At 40.7% G+C, this 26,902-nt stretch overlaps 1 protein-coding gene across 5 annotated transcripts in view; it reads left to right on the top strand.

Moving 5' to 3' along the window:
- Positions 1–26,902, top strand: part of FMN1 (formin 1) — a 406,533-nt gene that overhangs the window by 353,935 nt on the left and 25,696 nt on the right. For all 5 annotated transcript variants that reach the window (XM_032856919.1, XM_032856917.1, XM_032856916.1 and 2 more), the window contains 2 exons: positions 17,901–17,952; positions 22,954–23,103. In XM_032856919.1, the coding sequence (XP_032712810.1) occupies positions 17,901–17,952; positions 22,954–23,103 (202 nt within the window). The remainder of the gene's footprint in view (positions 1–17,900; positions 17,953–22,953; positions 23,104–26,902) is intronic.

Here is a 26,902-nt window from a genome sequence, read left to right as displayed (position 1 = left end):
CTTTTTGCAGTAGGATGTTATAGCTCCAGACCCTGTGCCTCCCCCTTGTAAGTTCAGAGAAGCTCAGTCTGTGAAGAAAACTCTGAAAATGGGAAAGTTACCTGTAAAGCATTCTGTACCATCTGTATGGCTAGACTTCTGTGTGCCATCTGTGTGGCTTGGTTTCCACATAGCTGCTTTAAAATAGATCTTCATGTCTGAGTGGTTAATTACAAATTTTTTATCCCCCCACATGATTACTTGTGATCATAATAGCGAGATTGCTACTCTGGCATTTTATTTGGTTTGAAAACCTAGGAAGACATGTGTGATCTATCTTATCATCACAGATCTGTGGGGAGAGAAATGCAAAACTTTGAATTTTGAAATTCAAGCAGTTCCTTAGAATTCCAACCCTTGGGGGAGGCTTATTTTGCAGAAGCAGAACCTTTGTCCACAGCCTGGAGTTGACAACTATAATAGGAAGTATTTACTTCTTAGACAGGGCTGTGAAAGGGGCTCCTGGGTGGGAGACACAGGGTACTATCTTGGGTAGCTGATGCTGTCTTGGGATATGACCAAGAACCCTACCTCATGAAATATTCTGCCCCTCCTCTACGTTCTTCAGACAACTAGAATATAAACTACAGCATAATATTCCACTTCTGTACCTAAGGGTGAGACTCAGCTACAAAGACTGGCTCCCTATCCAGGATTAACAACTGAGGAAAGTCGACAAACTCGACAAGCAGAGCTTAAACCTGAGAAAATACACTCATAGGCAGAGCAGGTCTTCAGAACATGTGGTTTATAGTCTCAGAGAACTGCAAGAGGCCACCACTCCACATAAAAGAATCCAGACATAAAAATGATAACTTGGGGTGATAAATTAAAAAAAAAAATCAATGGATGCACAGAACAGTAAAATAGACATCACTGAAAACAAATTAGTGGACGCAAAGATAGATCAAGTCAAGGGAATCTTCTAGAATGTAGCATGAAAAGAAGCATGGAGAAATGCTGAGATATAAAAACTGTATTTAGAAATTTAGTCTATTTAATCCAACATCTACTTAATACAAGAGAGGAAGATATACTCAAACCATATGAGATTACTTCCTAGAAATGAAGAGCAAGACATTGCGTCTTTTATTGAACGAGCCCCTCACGTATCAAATACTAAATGCCCCTGTGTACATACTATTAACTCCTTATAACCAAATTTGAGAAACAAGTATTCGGAAAAATTCTGAGGGTGAAATAACACACTTCTCAGTAGCAACACTGGGTATGAGAAAACAAAGAAACATTAAGTGAAAAATTCTGAAGAAAAATATTTTTCAAACTGGAGTTCTACATTTAGTCAAACTATCGTGAAAATGAAAGGGAAAGGTGAATTCTTTGGAGACACTCGGAGTCTAGGAAGCTGATTATTCATAAATCCTCTCTTGAGGTTGTACTCCTCCAAGAAGAAAATGAATCCAAGAAAAAGTGGAGTAGCAAATGTGCAGTGAACAAATAAATTCATAAAATGATGCTTAAATATTAGTCATAAGGACCTTTTTTTTTTGGGTCCTCTGGAATCTTCTGATCCATAGTCAGACACTTCATAACCAAACATTTTTCTTCCACAAGTTTATCCATTGCACCACTGGCCCTGTGCTTTTTTTGGTCATCCGGAAGTAAAGTTGCAGATGATAACAAACTTGGGATGTAGCATGGAATTCGGTCCTGGGGGGAGGAGGAGATTTTTGGTGGGGAGCGGAGATTTGTAGGGGGAGAAGCAGGCCATTATTCCATTGCTCAGAGTCAGAGTATAGAGTAATAATTAACTCCATAGATACTCTTCATCGCAAATATATGTGTTACGGGTGTTGAAACTTAAATGTATTCACAGATCAGAAAGTAAAAATAATCATTTTCAAAGCAGTAAAGGAAAAATGAAGCAAAGGCAATTGGTGAATCAAAATCAAGGGAAGGGGGAATGGGAGGTAGCTAGAAAGCCTGATAAATAAAAATGAAAAAATAAATATGAGAGGGATATATCCAAATACATCTGTAATCATGACAAACACGAACGGGTCAACTTGATCCAGAGATAGAAAGCTCTAGCCTGGGCAACGTGAAGGGAAAAGAAATAACATGTTTAAATATGACAGAGGACAAGACAAAGCTGCCATTATTTGCATACTCTGATTATCTTCTAGAACTTCGGTGCTGTTTGAACAGTGCTTATCCACCCTCCCCCCAAAAAAGAGTCCTACCCTACACAATGCCAAATGATTCATGACCTAAATATAAAAAGACAAAAGGAGGGGCACCTGGGTGGCTCAGGGGATTAAGCCTCTGCCTTCCGCTCAGGTCATAATCCCAGGGTCCTGGAATCGAGCCCCGCATCAGGCTCTCTGCTGAGCAGGGAGCCTGCTTTCCCCCCTCTCTCTGCCTGCCTCTCTGCCTACTTGTGATCTCTCTCTCTCTGTGTCAAATAAATTAAAAAAAAAAGAGACAAAAGGGAAAAAATGTATGTATGCATGTATGTGTGCATATGTGTATTCACACACACACATATATGAAGTATTAACTACTTCAAAATTAAATTTATAAATGAATCAGATATCATAAACTAAGTCAAAAGACAAGCAAAACTGAGGGGAAAGATATTTGCAATATAGGAAGTAAGGATTTGTACCAAAATCTATGTGATTTGCAAAAATTACCGAGTTTGGTATTGTCAGTTATTGACTGTGAAAATAGAAAATGTAACTCTCACCGTGGAGGACTATGCAACAGTCTCCTCTAGAATTAAAGCCATGCATCCTTAATGAGCAAGCAAGTGTTACTTCCATAGGTCTGACTTAGAAAAACCTTGCGCATTTGCACAGGGACACTCAGGAGAAGTTCTGGAAGGATATACCTCAAATCAGTAATAGCAATTGAGTCTGGGGAGAGGATGAGGATATGTGTCGGGGAAGGCAGAGGGTGGAGTGCAGAGGGCCACTAATGAAGGCTTTCTCTGTGATGAAGTTCAAAAGCCTTAAAGGTGGGAGTTTTATATTCAGTTTTGCAGTATTCAGAATCAAAGCCTCTTCCACCGCAGTTGCAAGAAAAAGTGGCATGTCTTGTCATACAGAGTTCCAGGTTGACCCCAGTGTTTATGTAATTATGAATTTCTGTGACAGTGCTCACTGGCTACGTAAGAAGAGTTTTTAGATGAAGATGAAGTTTATATACACCCTTCACATTGGCTTGATGGATTTTTGGCTGGAAATTATCTGTGTTTATCTTTAGGCATACCAATTTTACATGTTTAAATATCTGTAATTTTGTTGTTGTTGTTGTTTAACGCTGATGTGGTTGGACTTAATTTAGCTCACCATTTGGGATGGTGAAATCTTAAAAAGTACATCAAAGGGAGATTATTCTTTCCAGTCCTGTTTCAGGTCTGCAGAAAATGGTAGGTTATGCACTTCAGTTTTTAACTTCTTTATATAAGTGGCATTAAACCAGTCATAAAATAATTGCCAATGATAGCAGCGTTGTTTCACTGAGCTTTTTCTTCATGACTCTGAGTCATTTGTCCTCCTCAGAATGAGAAGTGTCTTTTTTTGTTTGTTTTTGGGGGTTTGTTTTTTAAAACTAGGTTCTAAATATCCAACTCGTGACCGTATTTTTCTTCTGCTTTGGATTTTTTTTTTTCTGTCAGTCATTATATTTCTTTAGGAAACTTCTTTAAATTTCTTTAAGGGAAGACCAAAGCTAGCAAAGAAACAGATGTATCCCATATAAAATATGCAATAAATCTTGTTCCACAAATTCTTTGCTCTGAACTTTCTGACAGAAACTGTCAAATATCCACTTTAATTCAGGTATAAAATGTTCACTCCGTGTCATGGCGCCAACAGCCATATGCCAGAATAAAGTTAGTGACCAGCCATAAAAACAGCAGCATAAGCACCTTTGAAAAGGTGCAAGTCATCGTGGGTGAGAACGAGCCATATAAATCCATGGGGAATTAATCTCAGCTTTGCTACTATCCTGCTGCGCATTTACAATGCAGGAGTAGTAATACTTTTAAAAGGAGAGAGAATAAGAGAGCCGTGTGTACACCTAATGAGCTTGTGGGAGGGGAGAAGGTGGTTCATGGATCAGAAAGCAATAGCTTTTCCTCCCCCTCCGAGGAGCTCTGGAATCCCCTTGAAGAGGGCAGATCCCAGCCTGAGTTGAACATGTGGGGTGGTTCTTCAGCCTCGCATTGCCTGGCTTCGCAGATCATGTGAAACCAATCTCCCCGAAGGGCAATCACAAGAAATGACTTCAGCTTCATAAATCATTGTTATCATCCCACAGGAGGAGGTAATGCTATGGTTTTTCTCCAGTAAAACATTTCAAGCCTCTGGTTTCAGGAGCTCTTTCTTTCCTTTTCTTTTCTTTCCTTTTCTTTTCTTTTCTTTCTTTCTCCTTGCTGAAATCAGCTTTATGTCATTTGCACAACTAGCTTCAGGTTCATGTCTGAAGGAGACAGTGGTACTTCTCCAATTTACCTACTATTTGAATGTTTCCTCCTCTCTCCAATTTTAAGCATGAGGGGTGTGTGTGTGTGTGTGTCTTATATATTCAGAGAGCTCACACTTGCTTCCAAAATATATTGACCCTCAGTATTTTTTCCTCTTAAAGATATTTTCTTTATCTTGTATTTTCCAATACAGGACAGATATATTGGGTTTAAGCATAGTGGAAAGAAAATTTAGCTTATTTTGCATCATAGGACATGATCTTAACACTTGTGGCCATCTAAAACATTTCTAAGCTACAGAAAGCAGAAAACTGAAGGGTAGAGCAACAGATTATTTCCAAGTGGAATCAAAAGATAAAACTCCAATTTAATTACATATGATAATACTTTAATAGTCCTTCATAACCAAACATTTTTCTTCCACAAGATCTTATTGAAGAAATGTTGTCAAAAATTATTTTGAAATGCTTTTTTGGGATTCTAAAAAATTATTATATTTGAATAGATTTCATACCCACTTTGAAAGAAAGGCTTGTTTTTCAATAATTAGTTTCAGTCATTACCAATTCAATGATAAATGATAAATTGTCCGTAAAAGTATTCATTTGAAAGTTGACCTAGGCTTTGACACATTAAATGAAAAAGCAAGAAACTGAATTATACATTCAGTATGACTTCAACAATATAAAACAGCACAAATGGCTTTGTGATTATAAACAAACACCTACGTTTATGGAAATGAGTCAAAATATTAGCAGAGGCCATTACATAAGAAGACCTTCTGCACTGTGTTTATGTTTTTTCTTTTTTTCCCCCTCAGATGTCCTCCCATGAGGAGTTATTTTAAAATCAGGGGGAAATTATAAAGATTCAATAAAAGGGGAGGAGGAGGAGGATGACGGTTCTTGGAGAAAGCGGACTCCAAAGGTGCCACCTCAAATTCTATTAAACTCACCATCAGCACGTTTACCCCAGCAGACTTACAAGCATGGCACGGTCAGTTTGAAAACCAAACCTCATTTCTTTGTCTCTTTTTACTGACTCTGATAACGATGGCTTATGTTAATGGTCCTTCTACATGACTTCTACTGGCAGAGCAAATTCAGTGTGCTTTCATGTGGGAAATATCTCCTACATTGTCTTCTCTGGGAATCCCAGTTCTCCCAGTACTTTCCTTTCTTGGACACAACTCCAGAGAAACAGACTATCACTACCTTCCCTGCACCTAGATTCTTGGTAGCATCACAACAATTGAAGTTAGGGTAATTTTTTGGTACCATTTCTAGCGGACCAATTTAAATCCCCAGCTGTGACAAATTCTTGACCCTAAGAAAGAAAATCAGATAAAGTATTTTGATATTCAGAGCAATAACAGCTATCAGGATGGTTAAATTTTTTTTAGTTTTTCAGTTTCCCTATAGATCTGGTTTCCCAAGTATACTTAGTCTTTGCCAGGGTTCTAAAAGAGGACTGGTTTAAGGATAGCAATGGGCATTGTGGGATTACTTATGGACCTTCCAGTGGTCCAATTCTTTTCATGATTAAATTCTGAATACTTATTTTTCTAAAGGGAGAGTTCCAATTACCTAACAAATGTCCTATGCTGCAAAGGTACAAGTGGTGCCATATAAATAAATCTAGATGAAGGGGAAATCTCCTTTGTAAAGATATGGGCACGATGTACTATTTTATCTGATGTATCAACATGGCTTTTTCCACCCCCTTCATTTTTGATTACTTAAAATCAATCTTAATCAGTCAAGCTCTCTGACCATGCATATAACAGCTTTTATCTGCGTTTTCATCTTTATAATGTGATTAAAACCATTCTTCATATCATATATATTCCGGAACAATTCATTAAGAGATGTAGGATGGTAACGCTATGGAAACTGTAAAATTTACGTTTGTGAGTGTGTGTGTGTGTGTGTGTGTGTGTGTGTGTGTAAGATACAAATAAAGGGCTTTAGGACTTTAATGTAGGTGGCTAGGCCTTTAAATTTAACTTTTCAAATTCAAAATTTAAATTCTCAAATGCTTCTTTCTCCATTTATGACTTCTCTCATTTTCTATGATGATATGACAGTTTTATAGTTTTTCAGCAGGGACACATGAAGAATAACAATGTGGTATAGTGAAAGCTATAGTGAGTAAGGGCACAAGTTCTTTTTGCCCCCAAACCAGTTAGATGACCTTGGGCAAATCACTCACTTTTAGTGTGCTCAAGTACTCCTTCCAAATAACATTGGCCATTTGTTTTTCTAATTATATTAAATGGTGCTAGCTCTTCAAAAAAAAAAAAAATATGTGAAAAACAAAAAGCCTATATCAACCAGGGAGGCAGAAATAGCAACTGTGATATTTTGGTATATTACTTTCTGGTATTTTTAATAGATACATAATTTCTGTGATATACATTTTACCATAATTTCAGTCACACCGTATTTCCTGCTTTACATTCTGAGTCTTACGTATCACTGTCCCAGCATTTCCTTATGCTGTCCTTTGAAAACCCGATTTGTAGGATATTTGGATCTAGCGCGTTTGCTTCAAGTCTCAGGAAGCTTATTGTAAGGATAGACACGTTCCTCAAGGAAGAACAGGGTGCTCAACTACTCAAGATCAGTCTTATAGGAGCCCAAGAAAAGTTGAACAAGCAAACATCACTGGACAACTGAGAATTGTTGTGATAGTGGTTGTGATGATTGCAATAATGGTCATTTACTGAATACTGTGCCAAGTACAATGGCTGAGCACCTTACCAACATTTCATTTAAGTATTATAACCTCTAATATAGGTCCTATTCTTACCTCCATTTATAGATTAGAAAACTCAGTGTTAGCTGAGTGAACCAACTTGCCTAAGGCCAACAGCAGGAAAGTCATGAAGCAATTTGAAGCTTTGCTTCCACTATTATCCACAGTGTAGAACTCTGATATGAGTTGGAAGGGTAAAATAATCTATGTAAATCCCTTAGCATATTACCTGACACATACTGAGTACTCAGTGAATGTTCACCCTCATCCTCATCTTCATCATCGCCACCAAGACCATCGGTCTGATTATTCCAGCCAATTGCATTAAACTGTTTCATCAGCAACTGATTAGCGAGTGGGTTGACTGCCCTCAGATCCCATTAGCTATGACTGGTGGGCTGAAGGGGTCATAGTTCAGTACACTGTCCTAGTATCATAAAATCCAATATTCATTTATTCAGTCCCCTACTATTTAACTTCACTCACTTATAAACTAGAGCATGAGAGGTTTACACTGGGCAGTTTCGTAGGTTTCTTCTAGCTGGTTCTCAGCTAGAAGGTTCATTTTATCCAGTATACAGATGGACAGGTTGAGAAATAAAGAATCAAGTGATTGCTCTCAATAACGGACAGTCAACAGAGGCCGTTATGGGAAACCCAAAGAAACACTCAGGGCCAGTTTTTTCCATTTGTTAATTCAGTGCTTAAAAACATACCTGTTGAAAATCAAGTACTGAAATGCTATGAAATAAAAAAGAGACCTTTGCTTTTGAGGAGCTCTACTTTAAATCAGAAAGAAAAATGAGCCTGGAGCCTGTTACCACATTGCTCATCAACCTGCCTACAAATTCAGACTAGCAGGGCTTTTGTAGTTGTTCTCACCAATCAGTGAAGCAACAAATTACTTCCTTGTAAACACTAAGTTTGTAGTCTCAAATGCTAAGCATTTTGAATCTAAATTTTTTAAAAAGCAGTCCATGCCTTCCAGAAATTATACATCTTTAGGCTAGTACTAATATCAAGATAGGACAGAGTTGTTTGGGAAAGGAGAACTTCTTTCATTGTCAATATACCTGCAACTTATCACCAAATGGTTACTTAGAACCTTGCAACTCTGAACCCCATTGTCTTTGAAATGTCATCATGGTTCTTGATGAAACAAAATGGGGACGGCCCTCTTAGGAATCTTGTTTCTTTGAAATTTCCTAAGACTTTCTAAATGATGATTAATTTGGTGTCCTTTCCCTGAATGATGAGACTACAGAATTCACACTATCCCTACATGACCTTTGAAAAAATTCTAAAGTATTGTGGAAGGGATACACCTTCCCACTGGGAATGAGATGCCGGGGAGACAGGATAGACACCACAGGAAACTGGAGTTATGTGAGTTCTCTAAGTGAAAATTATGCTTTATGTTTGTTTAGAAGTATTTGTGAGGAAATAACTCCAGTGGGGCGCCTGGGTGGCTCAGTGGGTTAGAGCCTCTGCCTTCGGCCTGGGTCGTGGTCCTGGGGTCCTGGGATCGAGCCCTGCTTTGGGCTGTTTGCTGATGCCCAGCAGGGAGTCTGCTTCCCCCCTCTCTCTCTGCCTGCCTCTCTGCCTACTTGTGGTATCTATCAAATTGAAAAAAAAAAAAAAAAGGAAATAACTCCAAGTAAAAACATTTTTTCAAAAGAGATGTCACTTCTATTAATGCTGATAAATTAAAGGTATATATGGGCCTATAAGATGAGATAACATGGAGAATTTCGGGCCCTGTTTGAGAATGCAACCACCTGACTCCCATTAATGTTAATGAGCCTCTCACTGGATCATTCTAAAATTTTACCCCTATGGACTGCTTTAAAGCATCAAGAGCCAGGAAATTTAGAATGAAAGCTGAAATTCCATCTTGGCACTTTCTCTCTGATGTATATACTCGTATGAAAAATGTGCAGTGTGGTGCAGCTTCAAGATACCACCTAAGTTTTTGAGAATTCTAGAGAAAAATATAGCTTGTTGGGGAGCAGCAGAGAACATTGGAAATAACCAGATTATGAGTCAAGAGACCTGAATGCAGGAAAGTCATTTCATCAACTTGGGTGTTTCACGTTCTCATTTCTATAACAAATTATTGGACTAGGTTATAGTAGGTTATAGATTATATTGCCTGACAAACTTTCTCAGGTTCTCAAGTTTCCTGTTACCTGATAGAATTGTAAATGGAAATAATGTTTACTTTGTAATAATTACTATAGAGAACAAACCAGAAGCATAATCTGATGAGCACTTGGAATTATATTGTGATCTCTTCAACTATACTCCTCACCTACACAAATAATGACTACAATCATCCCATAATATAAAAGAATCATATAGTTCTTTTCATTATAGAATGAGGGAGATTTTTCTAATCCAAATTATTATACCAGTAAGATATTTTATGAGGTATTTGAAAATTATGCCTGGGTTTTGAAATATAGGAATGGAAATGACATAAGATCATAAGTCATTTGTAAGCTTGATTACATCTGGATTCCGTGTTTTCAACCATTTATAAGAGAATCAAGCCCTGTTGCCCCAAGGCCATCATTGTGTGTAGTGAACTGACATCCCCCTACCATCTAGAATGGGGCTATTTCTGTGCATATGATATGAGGGAGACTGAGAGAATAGTTGGTCAAATCACCATCCATATTCTGCAGCTCAGATGAAGAAAAGCTCCAGGTGCCCAAGTTAGATGATACCAATATTTAGTTTTTCTTTGATGCCCATAAAAATATTCAGTTCAGTGTAGTTATAAAGGCAATTGAAAATGGCCAATAAAAATGGCAGAAAAGATGAGCTCTAGAAAGTCTGATTTAACACAGGAGGATCCTGACTCAAGCATCAGCCCAAGGTTTGGACTAAATGACTTTTAAGACTCCTTGCAACTGGGTTCCTTTGATTTTATGACTCTAAAGGCCTCTTCAAGGTCTTTGGATACAATGTCTTTTGCTTAGTACTTTCATCAAAAGCCTGAGTTTCACTGTACTTTAGCATTAGACAGATGACCTGGAAATCAAATTATACCCAGATACTGGGAAGCTTGATAGCATGCCTTTACCCAACCTCACACCAGTTTACACAGAAATTCTCACAGATGGCCCCTTATGCTCCTCAACGTTATCATCCAACTCATTATTTGCAAATGTAAAGTCTATGACAGATCAGAAATGATCCTCCTTCTAATTTAACCACCACCAGGAAAACTTAATAAAACAAGAAGTTTAGAGAGGAGGATAGCATCCTTCATGGGCAAGCATACCGAGAGAAAAAATGCAAACATAAGACATCTCCCCCCATAACTCAGTGGTTCCACAGACGAATATCTACCCCCCCCCACAAATATTAAAAAGTCATCCCTCTTTCTGGTGTCAGTGTGCTGTTCCCTCTGTTGCTGAAACCATTCTTTTCTCCTGGAAAGTGCATGACAGGGTGATTTTCTAAGCAATGAAAAATGACTGCCATGTTTGCATCAGATGGATAGCACATGAAGTGGAGTGCAGTCCCTTTGTTTCCTTGTCAGCATCACCTGGTTCCTCTATTTGTAGAGCTGCCATAAAAACAGCTTCTTTACTGTGCGTCCTGTTGGTTTATACCAACCATGTCAGGTCCATAAACCATGGGATATTAAAGTGTAATAGACTGTGTAAAGAATACTGGGAAGATATTCCAACCTTTATCCCTTGCCCTCATTCCACACTTAACTACCTCCCAGATGGGTATCCATAAATATGACTTAATTATGTTTGGCATAAAACCCCCACTTTCTTTGAAGAGTGATGTCCTTCTTCAGCCACTTTCTGTGCATGAATACCACCCTCCCTTCTTGAGCATAAAACTTTGAATATTTTGGTACATTTAGATGACAAGGGCTGTTCATGGTCTGAATACTTTCTCGAAGTGACATTCATAAAAACTTCACACTTTTCACAGTAACTCTATTTTAAAATTGTATTCTGATACCAACAAAATTCAAGGGTCAGTGTTCTTTGTAAATGCGATCATTCTAAATAAGATCTGGATGAAAACCAGTACTCTCTTATATTTGATTCTATTAGACTCTTCTACTTGGTTGAAAAAAAGAAGACAAAGTTTAAAAATTGCTGTGGTGGGAAATGGGCTCTGATCCCTCAGTGGGGAGGTAATGAGCAGGGACTTTGGTCTGCTGGTGTGTGTCCCTTGTTGTCACTTTATTCACCTGTCAAGTAAGTGGAGTTGCCTGCAAGACATTAAAGTTGAGAGATACAGATTTATTACTCCATTATGAAATAGATTTTGGTTGCTGCCCTCAAGAAGCACCAAGTCTGCCAGCAAATCAGAGAAGCAGACTGCCAGCAAATAATATCAATACTGTGCCCTGCCCTCAAGAAGCACCAAGTCTGCCAGCAAATCAGAGAAGCAGACTGCCAGCAAATAATATCAATACTGTGCCCCACATACGTGAACACAATGTTGTGGGAACTGTGCAGAAAGAGCCATTCACCACTCAGTGAAGGAAAGACCCCATGGAGGTCTAATGAAAGACATATCATTTTCAAGCTTGGTTTTTTTAAAGGAAGACGAGACATTTACAATGGGGGTGTTTGGAGAGGGGAAGGAAGGGAGGAGGAGGAATTCAGAGCAGAAGAAACAGTGTCCCTAAAAAAAAAGGTACAAGAAAACAGGTTGAGTGGTGGGAATAGCAAGGAGTCCCACTTGCCAGGAGCATGGTGGGTGTTGTGGGAAGTAGCAGGAGCCAGGTTGTGAAGGGCTTACTATGCAACATGAGCATACTTCGTCCTGGACAGAGAAGACGCTAATGAGTACACAAGCACAGCAGTGGCATAGTCCAGTTTGCCTTCTAAGTTGGCATTTCAGGTGCAATGCTGAGAACCGGGTTTCCTGTGCTATGCAAGGAACCTGTTATAGGTCATAGATCCTAGAGGTTAAAGAAGGAATCTTTGCTCTCAAAAACTACCTTTTTAAACTAGACCCAAGTCATTATCTTTCACGTAGTATGTGAGAGATGGTTCACTTAATCAGGCCAAAGATTGAGAACTCAATGATGATGAAATGGAAAAAATCATAAGCCCCTCACAACTTACCCTCCTGACTCCCAGGTAAATTTGCAAAATTATAAATCAGTTTCTGTCTTTCCTTCCTGAGGATTAAATAAGACAAAAATGGGCAGCAACAGCAAATAAAATGACTTTAGGTCTGACATAGGAAACACCCTCCTGGAAACAAGACTTAGGCGTCCTGGTAAGGTCATCAGCTTTGTGAGTGAAATGTGAAAATAATGAGGATCTGACCCGGAAAGGATCAAAGCAAAATTATCCTCTACTGAGGGTGGTTGTAGACATTCTTAAGAAAGAAAGGAACAGGAGTTCCTGGGTGGCTCAGTTGGTTAAGTGACTGCCTTCGGCTCAGGTCATGATCACGGAGAGTCCCGGGATCAAGCCCTGCTTTGGGCTCCCAGCTCCATGGGGAGTCTGCTTCTCCCTCTGACCTTCTCCCCTCTCATGGTCTCTCTCTCAAATAAATAAATAAAATTAAAAAAAAAAAAAAGAAAGAAAGAAAGAAAGGAATGTTTGCTTGAAATTTTGTATTACTCATTCCAAAGTCAGAGAGCTGGAATAATGACCACCAGCATTTGCTTCTAGCCAATCAAATAATAAATGGCCGCCATTTTTTAGTGCCGAGAGTAGTTAGTCGCTATGTTAACCTCTCGTGTTCGGTGCCTCCAAGAGTCACAACCACCTTGCAGGGTAGATCTTATCATTCCAGTTTTATGGGTAAGGCTCAGAGGAGTTAAGTGACTTCCCCAAGGTCTTTCAGTTAATGAGTGATAGGGCACAAATTCAACCCAGACCCGCCTGACACAAAGCCCAACTTCCTTCCACTATGCTACACCTACATTTAACTTGGTCAAAACAGCCATGCCACTGGAAGCTTGAACTCCCAGCAATCTCAACAGGACATGGAGCCCTCAGAGGTCTGACTTGCAGAGATTCCAATTCAAGTAAGCACTGGGCCCCTTTTCATGTAGCCTTCATATTTTGGTGCACCCAGGCGTTACCATCTTCATTTTGCAGAGATGGAAACTGAAACATGCAGCTTGACCATGCCACTTAAGTAGCAGAGCTGGGCTTAAAAGTTGGGGCTTTAGAGTTAACTACTCTGAATTCTGCCTCACTCATTTGGCCACGGTACTGAAGAGTTTCACACTGGTTATTATGGGGTAACATTATGATAACTAATGAGACAGTGGCTATCAGTGAACCAGAAAACAAAATTCCAAGGTATTAAAGCGTTACACAAAAGCAAATGGTCTTTATTCAGTAAAGGCTGCATTAAATATCTCTTAAACAAACAAAAAGAGAAAGAAAGAAAAGAAATACCTTCCAAAGAAGTCATGTTGCTTTCTCTCTGTGACATAGAATTGTGAAAAAATATTGTTCTTTAAAGGAGAGTGTTGAAGTTTAAGAAAAGCAACACAGTTCTACCAATTACAGAAAAATTATAGTATGTGTAGGGAGGTCATCAAGCAAACTTGCCACTCACCCTTCTCCAAAGACTGCCAGAAATTCACCATCATCACAGTGTCTCCACAGCCTTGATACAGAAGTTCAGAAGACAGAATTGATGTGAAAATTCTCACTTTTAGTATTCTGATTTGTTTTTCTCATTGTATTTATTTTCTTAAAATGTGAGAGTGTCCTCATCCTAAGCAATTACTTTATTCCTCTGATTTGGCAGTTCATCATACTTAACTCATTGCAGATAGTGAGACAGCCTCTTGTGCCAGAAAGAGAAGAAAGAAGGGGTAGGTTGGGGATGCCTGTGACTTTTCTGCGTCACCTGGTGCCATGTTGGTATCTGTCAACTTCTCCAAATTTAACTCTTCTAAGAAGCCTCCCCTACCCCCACCACACTCATAGTAGGAAATGTAAGCTAAAAAGGAAGCACCTAAATGCTACTGTCTGTGTGGCTTTGCAGAATAGAAGACTAAATCCCATAGATAAAGTTCAGGGCCACTGCTAGTAAAAGCTGTAAGGTAAACACAATTTGCACCTAAGACTTGTCATCTTCCATTTAGACACTGTCACCCTTTTGGGTGCCTAGTACCTATGTGACATACCGTGGCTGTCCCCAGCACCCTGATTCAGGAATCCACATGAAGTGTCCTATAGGCAACAAGCCATGCTCTGGAAATGTTTGTTGCTACCCCTTACCAAAAATCACTCACACTGGATCTTACTCTCTCAGGTTTAATTGCCTGTCTTCCCCAACTAGAATGAAGGTTCTAGAGGAACCTTTGCTTTCTTCACTGGGGGATCCTGCGCATCTAGAATAGGATCTGGCACATGGAACAGAAGAACAAACCCACCTACGTCGTTGTGTCTTTTGCTACTAATGGCTTAAGTCAGAGCTTGCAGAACCCGATATGGCCAACAGGAATGTTCCCTTTGTCCTATAGAGTATTTGAAAAAAAAAAATTTTTTTTTAAGTTGGGACCATTCATTTGAAATTTTAGCTTCTCTGAAAAAGGTGGAAGATCTGGTAATGGCGTTAAGTGCCTTCCCTCCCTTCCATGCAGCAAGGCCTTCCCATTTTCCTACCACTGCCTCTTGGCTTCCCTACGCTGAGACTGTCAGTTCCAGTATCGAGAAGCAAGGGATAGAATTTTAGAATGTAAGGATTCTTCTGCTTGGCCTACAGTTGCCTTATATGCTGCTGACACTAGAATTTGAGTTTGTGACTCCAATCTTTAAACATTTTCCTTCCAGGTAATGTCTTTTTGTTTGGCTTAGAGCACTTTGAAGACTGAAAATGTATAATGATATGACCGGAAATGTCACACGTTTTGATGGAACAAATATTTTAGGCTGGTAGAACTTCCACGTCACACCATGGCAGTGTCTGCCTTTTCTATCTGTAATAGGCCCTTTGCTTAGGGAAAAATTAAGATCTCTAGGTTCTTCTCATTTTCTTGAAGGTTCTCTCCCCCTAAGCCCTCAGTTCTGTGGTATGCATTGGGCCTCTTGGTAACACCTCTTTTTACATTTTGGATGCTGCTTTTTCCCAAATAACCGTATTTAGAGAGCTATTCCAAAATCTTATTGAATGGTTAATTCCTTGTGGAAACGGTATTTCTCGTCAGTGAATTTATATGCAAAGACAGCTTGACTACAGTCTACTTCCTGCCTGGAAGTAGCCAGTTAGAAACCACCTGGAGAGGGAGAATAGCAAAGGTGCTCCAGGAAGATCACTCAAGCCTCAAAGGAATTTTTCCTTGTGTTTGGCCATGCACATAATTAAGAATCACTGGCTAAGAACAAACTACTTGTTTGTTTCCCATTTTGGAGGACTTGTCTTTTAGGAGAGACTTGGTCTCTTCTTTCTGTCTGACTGGCTAAGAAGGAGACTAATTCACGGAGACTCCTACTAGGAGGATGGGGGAAATCATACTTCAAAAGATGATCAAAACTATGATTTTACCTAAAGTGGTATCATTATCAAAACAGAATTATTTTAATATAAAAAAGTCATTTTTGTTCATTGACATTTACAGGCCTTGGAGGTAATAGTATACAACTTCAGCCTGACATTCTTGTTTAGTCTATATTTGTATTCTAAATATCAAGTTTTATGTTTAGGAAACCTAGTATCTTTCTTTCTAAACAACATTCATCCAATATATGCATTTTTCAAGTAAAATAAGTTATTTTATAGGCACTCTTCCCGTGTTTAAGGCTCAGCAGAAAACAAGCCAGATGAAGTTGCTTCACTCCTTGAGCTTGCATGCAATGGTCATATAATAAATGCATGAGAAAACGAATAGTCTACCAGGTAGATAGAGGCTGAGCAGAAAAAAAGATAACATGTAGAGATTCAGAGAGTTGGGGGAGAAGACAGGGATGTGTAGCAATGGTCAGAGAGGGTGATATCTGAGCTGAAACCTAAAAACAGGAAGGGAGCCAGTCATGCACAGACAGTGGGCAGGGTGCAGCAAGTGCAGAAGACCCCCCCCCCCCAGTGCGCGTGCTCAATGTGCTCAAGTATCAGTAAATCGGCAGAAAGGCTGGAAAGGAAGTAGCATGAGAGAGAGGAAGTGATGTCACAGAGGAGCCAGGGAGCAGACCCGCAGGGCCTCAGGGGATATTTGAAGATGTCAGCAGTTATATCAAGGGCGACGACAAGCCTTTGGAAGGTTTTGAGCAGGAGAGTAACTTGATAAAATTGACTTTTTAAAATCAGTGATGAAGTTAATGAAGATGATGAGGTATTAATAATACCTTTCATGCCATTCATTGATCATATATTGTGTGCCAAACCCTTGATGTGATGTCATTTAATCTTTGTAACGGTTGCATGATGGTGGTCGCTGTGGCTGTTCTAATAGGGCAGATGAGTCAATACTAGGCAGGTGGTCATGAATAACTTGACCACAGTCACGCAGGCCATACATGGCAGAGCTAAGCTTAGCAAAATACTGGCATTTTAAAATCCTTTAATATGGGGTGCCTCAGTGACTCAGTCAAGCATTTGCCTTTGGCTCAGGTTATGATCCCAGCGTCCCAGGATCAAGTCCCACATCAGGCTCTTTCCTCAGCAGGAACCCTACTTCTCTGTCTCCCTCTGCCCCTCCCCGCTGCTTATGCGTGCTCTCTCTCTCTCTCTCTCTCTCTCTCTCAAATAAATAAATAAATCTTTTTTTAAAAACCCCTTAATATCTTTCATGAAGTTTCATGTCATAGGCTGTGGTAGATATGACTGACTTTCTTTTCCTGTTCACTTGATATCATTGTAGCCCTAAATGAAAGGAACCTTAAGCCTTATATAGATAATGACTTGCCTATTTTTCTAGACATTTTTAAAGTGAAGAAATGTTATTATCATGTATAATAGTCTTATTTTCTGATTAGAGAGAATGATACGTAAAAGCACCACCTAAAAATGAAACCTCCTAAATAAATATCGTTCCTACAGAACACTGGTTCTTAATCTATAAATTCAGAAATGTAGCACAGTATCATGGATTTCCTTAGTAGTCTTAAGTATTTTTTTGTCCAAGGCATTTAAAAACAGTATTCTGAGAAAGGAGACCATAGGCTTCCCCAGACTGCCAAAGGAGCCTCTGTGTGTAGAGACAGTGTGTGCAAGGGTTTCAGTGAATTTGTTTGAACCCGAGCAGAACCGCTGTAAAAGGTTCTGGGTTTCTGATGTTTGGGGTTGGGGGGAGAGTGCCAAGTACATGCCGAAGCTCACCAAAAGGCCAGCCGTAGCTGGGGTGACCACCTGTACCAGTCTGGCCAGGATTGTTCCAATTTATGTTTTTGTCCTGATGTAATTATTAGTTACCACCTTCTTCCACTCTCAAGAGTGTCCCCGTGAGAACAGTAAATTATATGGCCACCATTAGCTCTCGATATTCTCAAGAAAGCGGCGGGGGGCGGGGAGGGGCGGATGTGGAATATAGCCAGTTGAGAACTCTCTCCCTCCAGGGCATCTGGTAGGGGCTGCCAACCCCTGCATTCAGAATTATTTTGACAACACATGGGTGTAACCAAAGTTAGAAGATGACACAAAAGATAGGATGGAAGAAAACACTGTTTTAGTAATAATTATTTCTCTTTCATAGCCAAAAAAGAGCATAAGATGGAAGAAAGTCACTTGGAGAACGCACAGAAAAGGTAAGTGGCTCTGACGTGGCCTTAGTCCTTTCTTTGCCTTGTTGTTCCTTTTTATGATTGTTATTATTCAGTGCAGTCACATTGCTCTGCAGCCATCACCACCGTCTGTCTTCAGAACTAACTCATCTCCAAATGGAACTCTGTACCCATTAAACCAAAACTAGCCTCGTTCTCCTCCCCCACCCTGGCTCCTGGTAACTGTTTTTCTACTTCCTGTCTCTGTGACTTTGACTACTGTAGATATCTTATATAAGTGGAATCAATACAGCATTTTTTTAAAAGATTTTATTTATTTATTTGACAGAGAGAGAGAGAGAAGTCACAAGTAGGCAGAGAGGCAGGCAGAGAGGGAGGGGAAAGCAGGCTCCCTGCTGAGCAGAGACCCTGCTGTGGGGCTTGATCCCAGGATCCTGGGATCATGATCTGAGCTAAAGGCAGAGGCTTTAACCCACTGAGCCACCCAGGCGCCCCAGCACAGCACTTTTTTTTATTTTATGAGTGGTTGATTTTACTTAGCATTCTGTCTGACTAGCCATTCATTTGGCCCCATTTGTTGAGATCCATGAGCAGTTAGATTCTGTCGGAATCTGAAGGGAAAGCTCTATAATGAGACTTGGAAATATTTCTCCTCAGAGAGCACAGAGCCATTCAGAAGTGAATGACAAATATCACGTCATGGCACGCTCTGCCTCACAACAAATTTCTCTGCTCCTGAGCCACTTTATGGAAGTTAGGAACAATGTGATCCTTCCTAGTATTACAACTAGATTAAACCAATTATTGCAAATGCCTAAGAGACTTATTATGTCCTTCCTCAGATCTGAGAGGATACGGTAAACAGATACCCCTGTATCTAAAAAGAAATTGGAAGAGACCTCAGAATTCTTCTGTCCTACCCTCACCCACTTCAGGCCTCTTCTTTGCTCTTCTCTCGCTTATTAGAGAGCAGAATGGAACCATCCAGTTCACCCAGTAATCAGTGGCTCTGGTCTCTGATAAAGGCTTTTATTTTTGTCAGCTGACCAGGTTAGTCAGCTTGGCGATGCCTCCACTCTTAAAAGGGTGAGTGAGAATATACTGAGGCATTCTCATCTTCAGCACAGAGAACACTGATACACAGTGCTGCTGCCAATTCTAGAAGTATTAGAAAACTCAGTGAGACGTAGGGGTAGGAAATAGCCTAAAAGGACAGCGAGCTTTATAGATCTCTGAGGCAAGGAGCTCATTAAATGCAAATGAACAAACTCCAGAAACCAACCATTTCCTCCTGTCTAGCCACAATTTCCAAGAGTTCTGAAAGCCTGTAGACCCTGCTGTCAGCTCTGCTTCGATGGGTGCCAACAGCTTGCCCTGCTTCCAACTACCAATCAAATTCAAATGCAGATGAAAGTGAACTTGAGGCAAATCGTGCATTTTTAAGTGCAGACGTGTTCTTGAGTCAGGATAGATCATCTTTGAAAACCCAAGCAATCAAAACACATGATGATGTTCTTAGATTTTTGTGCCCCTCGGTCAGCCTTATCCCTATATTAAGTTTTCCCTTCCTCCTGTGGAAAGCGATTATGTCCGTGTTCCAGAAAAATAGTGCATCCAGAAGAGACCATCCACAAGGGCACACTGGTGTCGGGGCAAACAGAAATTTGGCTTTCTAGGGAGGATGTCAACTTTCTAATATTTCTTCAAGATTCTTGCTTAAGGAAAAAGGGGGGCCGACCTTCGCGGAGCCAAAGCTGCTGCTGTGCATTAGCTATGCTGAGGGGGCTCATAAATTTTAGTTGTCAGTGTTTTCCGTGACTTTGTGGTGAAGGTAGTGCAGCTTTCATGTCCTACATGAAATATGTTAGATCCCATCTTTAATGTAGACGCCACAGTTGTTTGCCTGCACTTTTTAAGGAGGCTGGTGGTCAATGTTGCAATATTCATGTGAGATTTAGTAAAGTCTACTGTTTTGTTCTCAAGAGAAACAATTTACTCTAAGGCCACGGCATGTTTGCTTTTTCTAAGCAGTTTCTAGAGGCGTGTGTGTGAAACCGTAAGGGGACGCGTCCCGCTCTGGCATCTCCACACAGAAAAGTAAAACAGCTCACGTTGCCACAGGCTCTTCGATAGTGTCCTTGTCTGTGCTTCAAAAATATTTAGCTGAATGAAAAAGATAGGAATCAGACAAGGAATTGGCGTGGGGCGGGGGGGTGTAAGGGAATAGATCGAAGAAAAGAAGTTTTACGGAACCTAACATACGAATAGAAATCAGTCGTATAAAAGTTGGAAGCTATTTGAGAGTTACCTGCTGAGAAACAGAAATTGCAGAAAGCAGGACGGCCCCTTTGTCCATTGGAGAGTGGCTGTTAAGTATCAACAGGTTTCAGGAGGACAGTAGTCTGGACCTTATGAAGCAGTTGTAGGCTCATATTCTAGCCCTTTAGCTTCTCCTTGAACAAAGGGATAACTCTGAGTTCAAATAAGGCCCATCTTTGTCAAATTTGCAGAGTACCAAAGCCAGGCCACCCCCTGGGCCTATGTTTGCTCTGGTTCTTCTGAGTTTTTCACTTGCTTTCTTAGTTTTTAAAACATACCCGAGGCGGGGGCAGGGGGGCTGGAAGGGGAGGGGGCATGCTGAAATTCACTATTTCCTTTAGTCTCTGCCCCGTGGAAGCTTAGCAAGCAGGGCCTCCCAACCCCCCAGGACGAGAGGTGGTGAGGATCCAGGGTTAGCTCCAGTGCAGGCTGGGAAAAGTGGGCCTCCAGGATGCTGACATGCTTTTCTGAAGCTCTGTGGTAACGCCCCAAACAACCCTGGCATTTGCAGCATCTGGGTCTCAGGTTCAAGAGTCCAGACACCGCCAGAGGTGCTGGGGTGACCCGTGAGGCACAGTGACCAGAGTTCCTGCCCTCTTCACTATATCCTGCTAGGAAGTCCTCTGCTCCTCTGAATACTAAGAGGGAAAGACTCTCTCTTCTCTATTAATGCACAAGCATGTGTGTTTCCATATCGACCATAAGGAAGAGAAGAACGATGATGATGGGCTCTACTGGGGGGCATCTGTGTCTAAAGTGGAAACAGAAAGAAAGAAAAAAAAAAGGAATAAGACTTTTATTTCTTAAATGAAATTTAAAAGAAATTCTTAAATTTCTTTAATTCTTAAATGCCTGTGTCGATGAGCACAAGCGACAGAAGGGTGGAGTGGATAAACGATTTCACTGAGAATCAGGGGACGTGAGTGGTAGGCCCAGCTCTGCCCACGAATAAAGTCATTCAATCTTTCCAGGTCTCTGTTTTTTCATCTCAGAAATGAGAACCTTAGATGACTTGACCTATAAGTCCCCTCCAGTTCTGAAGCCCCAGGATTCTGTAAGAAATTCACAGCCTGTCCCTTTCGGTTACATAACCCTCTACTGGTGTGTTTCCACGCCACAGTCAATATAATTTTGCTTGTGAATGAAACAACAGTATATGCCATAGAGCGTACACTTGGTTTTATCAGTATTTTGACCGCCACACAGTTAGGAGTCGCCTGACAGTGCAACTTTCTTCCATTAATGGTTTTGTTCCAAATTATGTATGTTTGGAATTATAAGAGAGTCCCTTAAGGAATTACTGCAGTTATTGCCTTTCTCTGCTTATACACTTCCAGTCTTTTAATAACTGGGAGCCAAAATTCCCTGGCTGGTAGTTTTAATTTGCATTAAGAACAGATTTATTATTTACAGAAGCACAAAGAATTTATGGGACTCAGAGCTGCAGCTCCAGCTTGGATCTCACCTAATCATAGCCATGGAATCAATTAACAGTTCATCTGTGAAATGTGATAAAATCTTATGAGATTCATATTGCCCAATAACGGAGAACGAGATGAAAGTATTCTCCGTAATAGTGACGGGGCTTCAGGGTTTTACAATTGCCATTGAATGGAGCTCCATTAGAAACTCAGGATTCAGGATGGCCACAAAAAAAAAAAAAAAAAAACGCTGTGTCTGAACAGATGATAGAGCACTGAGTAGTAAACATGGCCAGCCATTCCTGCTTTGATTAGTTTCCAACACCCTAGAAAAAAGGGCCATTTATTTAAGTGTTCTTGCTCCTGGCAAATGAGCTTGGGAGGCTTTAGGTGGGTGGAGGTTGGGGGTGGGGGACTAAGCACAGAGCTATAAATTGCTACAAAGCTAGCCCCTCCAAGAAGGGCTGCTTGGGAGGCCTGAGCCGTGTGTGTGCAGTGAGCCTCTCCATGGGGTAGGTCAGGAGATTCTCGGGGCGATGCCTGAGAACCGACTTTGGAAAACCTGGATCCTTTTCTGGCCAGTTCAGAGATTGTCTTTCCAGGATCAAAGATGGTTTTGCACCCAAACCTTGCCGTGCCTTCTGTTATACCTCTTTCTATGTATGCATCAGTGGTTTCTATTCGTGTAGCGTATCAAGCTTTAAAATACAATCTTCTCGGAGATCATCTGCTCTAAGTCTCCTGTCTCATTTCACCCTCAAGAAAACAAGAGTCTGATGCTGAGTGATTGACCCAAGATCACAAAGCCAGTGGATGGCAGAATGAGGGTAGAATAGTCTCTTGATTTTCTGTGAAGCGCTCAGCGGAGTACTTATTCCCGATGGGCTATCTAACTGACCACTGCGAAGGCTGCAAAACAGGAATATCATCGTTACATGTCCAGGTAGTCACGATACATAAAATGAAGAGCTAGTAAATGACATGAATTTGAGACAAAGGGCAAACTCATAGCTTTACCGGCATATCCCCCCAAGAATCAGACGTGCTCATGTTCATACATGTAAGGTGTGACCAGGAGTATCACATTGAATTTCCTGGGGAAGTGGTTTAACCAAACAGGTTTTCTGAGGCTCAGGATAAGCCACAGTCACTATGCGGGCTGGGCTTCTATCTTAGAGAATGAATACATGGGAAGCACCCCCCCCCCCCGTGACCCGGCCCTGAAGGTGTGGACAGTTTCTCACCCCCCACCTCACTCTGTACTTTTTCCCCCTACCTGTTGCAGTTTTGAAACGACGGTAGGATATTTTGGGATGAAGCCAAAGTCCGGTGAGAAGGAGATCACACCCAACTATGTGTTTATGGTGTGGTACGAGTTCTGCAGTGACTTCAAGACCATTTGGAAGCGGGAGAGTAAAGCTATATCTAAAGAAAGGTAAGGTTCTGATGGAGTCATCAATACCTGCTTCAGGAGTCCAGGAAACTGCCTTGTCAAACCTCACCAAGGAAGCGCATTTCACACGCATCAGGGTTTTCTTTCAGATCAAGTGGACACTGAGGAAAGATTATTGCCTGGGGGCTCATGGGGAAATCTAGGGGAGGAGCGCTGTCGCACAAGCAGATAGCTCACGTGGTCTGATAAGTTACACTTTCTTAACCCCTTCCAATTACTAGCTAGTAAATGAAAGGGGAGCTGTGCTAATTTGCAACAGATTGCTTCTCTGTGTATTTTCACATTGGCCCAGGCTAAATGAGGCAGCCTTGCTGTCGCAGACAGTACAGACAAATAAAAGTGAATGCTTTTCCCATTAATATACTGAACTTGCATCAAAAGGAAATCTCAGAGACTTGGGCCACACTTAACACAGTGTTGAAGCCCCGCTCTGGATTTACAGCGCCACTTCTGACTCCTCGTATCCTGCTGAGGACATCAAACTGCTTGCCGCTCAGCCTCATTGCAGCCTCCTGATTTTATTAGTTGTGGGTAGAAGAAAAATCTCCACTCTGAATATAGGGAGAGAGAGAGAGAGTTCATTCTGCTTAGAAAGAGACTAAATTTGGCCCTGCTTATCAGAAAAAAAAAAAAAAAAGGCATTTCTGCTTGATCACTGTTTTGATCAGGTCGCCACTGTTCTATAAAGGGTGTCATGCATTTAAACTTCAAAAAGGTCTGGGTGTACTACCGCTGCAGAACAGATGTATGAGAGTGTCATTCAAAGCGGAGGAGAAGGAGACCAAAAAAACTTCTATAAATTAAGGGAAACGGTTTATCCAACTATAGCATCCATAGCTCACTAAACATTGAGACCTGGAATTCCATAATTCAGTATTTTTGTTCTTTACTTGTGATCAGAGAAAAGGCATATACCTAATATGTCTATGTGCATGTACACACATGCTATACAGTAATACATTCACCTTAAAAAGCTATTTTTGAAGGGATCCATGTTTAGAGGTTTTTGACCCAGTATTACCAAGTATCTAATTATTATACTCGGGCACTTTTTTCTTAAAAAGCCTGCTTTTTTTTTTTCTCCCCCCTGAGGACATCAAAGACCTTTAAAAAATGCATATCAGGGGGCGCCTGGGTGGCTCAGTGGGTTAAGCCTCTGCCTTCGGCTCAGGTCATGATCTCAGGTCCTGGGATCGAGCCCCGCATGGAGCTCTCTGCTCAGCAGGGAGCCTGCCTCTCTCTCTGCCTGCCTCTCTGCCTACTTGTGATCTCTGTCAAATAAATAAATAAAATCTTTAAAAAAGAATGCATATAAGCATTTCTCTCCACCACTTCTTCTTTGAAAACATGGGAATTAAAGTGAGTAGATCCATTATATAGATACAATGAAGCAAAGGAAGAGTTGTGACATTGTTAACGAAATAGATTATTAATAATAATGTGGAAGATGGGTGTCTGGATGGCTCAGTCAGTCAAGTGTCTGTCTTCAGCTCAGGTTTTGTTCCCAGAGTCCTGGGATCAAGCCCTGCATCAGGCTCCCTGCTCAGCAGGGAGCCTGCTTCTCCCTCTGCCTAGTGCTCCCCTGCTTGTGCTCTCTCGCTCTCTGTCATAATAAAAAATAAATAAATAAATAAATAAAAACTCTAAAAAATAATAGTGAGGAGGAGGAGAAAAAAACCCTAAAACTTTTGGTACCTGATTTCTTGCTCTTGCCCTGCGGTTGCCTATTTGGCCTTTACAGCTATCCTAAGCTCCTGTGGCACGGATTCTGTTCAGTGAGCCCCACAGGAAAGTGATAGAGCCGATCTCCTGTCCCTCTCACAGGGAAGCAGCTCGCCAGGCAGCTCTCCACGCCCATACCCGAAGGCCAGACAGTCCCTTGGTGCGTCCTGCATGGACAGCCTTTGCGTAAGATCTCGTGACTCAGATTTTGAGCATCACCCTTAGTGAATTTGCCCTTCTAGTTGGAGCCCAGAAAAATGGTCCGGGGGAGGCGGGAAGAAAGAGAGGGTAATTAACTGCTTTTCAGTTTAAGAATCTTCCGTTGAAATACTGAACTCTAAACCATATTAAGGAGTTATCCCCCATCATAGAAGTCCGAGCGGACTAACTGTGAGTCTGCCATGGCAGTGGGATCCTCCCATCCTTCCTTCAAAGCACTGTTCCCTGCTGGCCACCAGCCCATCCAGTGCAGCTTCCTGGGTGCAGCTGGTGAATTGCCTGCTTCACACTCTGTAAACCAACACCTTTCAAGGGTCATGACTTCACAAGACCCTTCTCAGTTCTCCTCATTTAGCAATTTCAGGGGTCTCTCCATTCCAGCCATGCTTTTGCGAGATGGATCACCAAGGTTGCCAACCTAGAAAAACATCTCTGAAGTTAATGACAGCTCATAAAATATTTTTGGAGGCAGTTTGTTTCCAGAAATCTACTTGTTAAGAAACGTTAGCACATTATGTATACGGCTGTGCATCCAGTTAAACAAACTGATTAATATCTGGGGTTTTCTTGTGATGGGAGGTGTTTTGTTTTGTTTTTTTCATTGTCCTCTACCTGCTAAGGATTTTAGCTTTTAAACTGTTGGAGTCACATGTTCATTATGCTAAAATAAGCAAATTAACTTGAATTCTTCCATTATAATTACATGAGAAACAACATGATCGCTTTATTTGGACACGCATTTAATCATGTTCAATATTATTATTTTTTATTATATACTTTTCCAGGAAATCCCAATAAGACTAAATATCAGGAAGTAACATCACATAATATAAAGACATCCTTAAAAAGGAAATTCAAAACCCAATGAAAACCTAATAGCTTGCAAATTACTAGGAAAAAAAGAAAAAGCTATAGTTTGGGATTCCATCAAAACTAATTACACCTATTTGATTTTTAAATATACTTGAAGGCCAATTAAAATCCCAGAAATCATTGGGACAAATTAAGGAGAAATAATGATATTTTCCAAGGTGTAAATTCACTTCCAAATGAAATGGAAGTGTTGAGAACTACTTTAGGCCACTTGAAATCAATTTGTGGTGGTAGAGAATATTTATTCCTTATTCTGCTTAACATGGTTTTCCATCAATACACATTAGCTTGATGCAAAATTGAAAGTGACGCTGTTTCTTAACAGGGTGACAGTTCCCCCTCATAAAACCCAGAATAATATCTAAACGCACAAATGACTGTCTTATAAAAACATCCCATTTTTGTTCCTTAGGAGTGAATGATAAGCTGTAGCATTAAGCTGATGTCAGGATGCAGTTCTGGTTTTGAGTAGAGGAGACAAAGTATTTCACTAGGGATATGATTTACGTGCAGATCAAGTATATCAGTAGAAGATCAGGATACTATATGACGGTATATTAATGTCATTAAATTGTCCTTGGCATTTAAGCAAGCATTAGGCAAAATAGCAAACAAGCAAAACAAGTCCAGGTTGCTCCAGTCCCTGGACCTTCGATCTGTGGCCCACCAGTCCTCATCCTGTCCCAAATACTGGAATTTATCTTTGCTGTGAAGTATACCAGGCCCCTCTTTAACCCCTTCTGATTACAGGCAGTGCTCGGTAGTACAAAAAAGACCTCTAGATAGAGAGTTGGAAACTAGCATTTTTATGTCAATAATTTGCTATGTGATCAGTCTCGGGCCAGTTGCTTATTATGTGGGGGGACACAATTGTCACACTGTTAAAAAATGTATTGGGATGATCTCTTCTAGCTAGAAATGTCTGTGATTCTAAAAACTACTTTTCTAATATTCTGAGGGACAGTGT

This window comes from Lontra canadensis, unplaced genomic scaffold (genome assembly GCF_010015895.1).
Source record: "Lontra canadensis isolate GAN:19392208 unplaced genomic scaffold, GSC_riverotter_1.0 scaffold12, whole genome shotgun sequence".
NCBI lineage: Eukaryota > Metazoa > Chordata > Mammalia > Carnivora > Mustelidae > Lontra > Lontra canadensis.
Note: the sequence above shows the minus strand (reverse complement) of the source record. Positions and strands in the feature narration are given on the sequence as shown.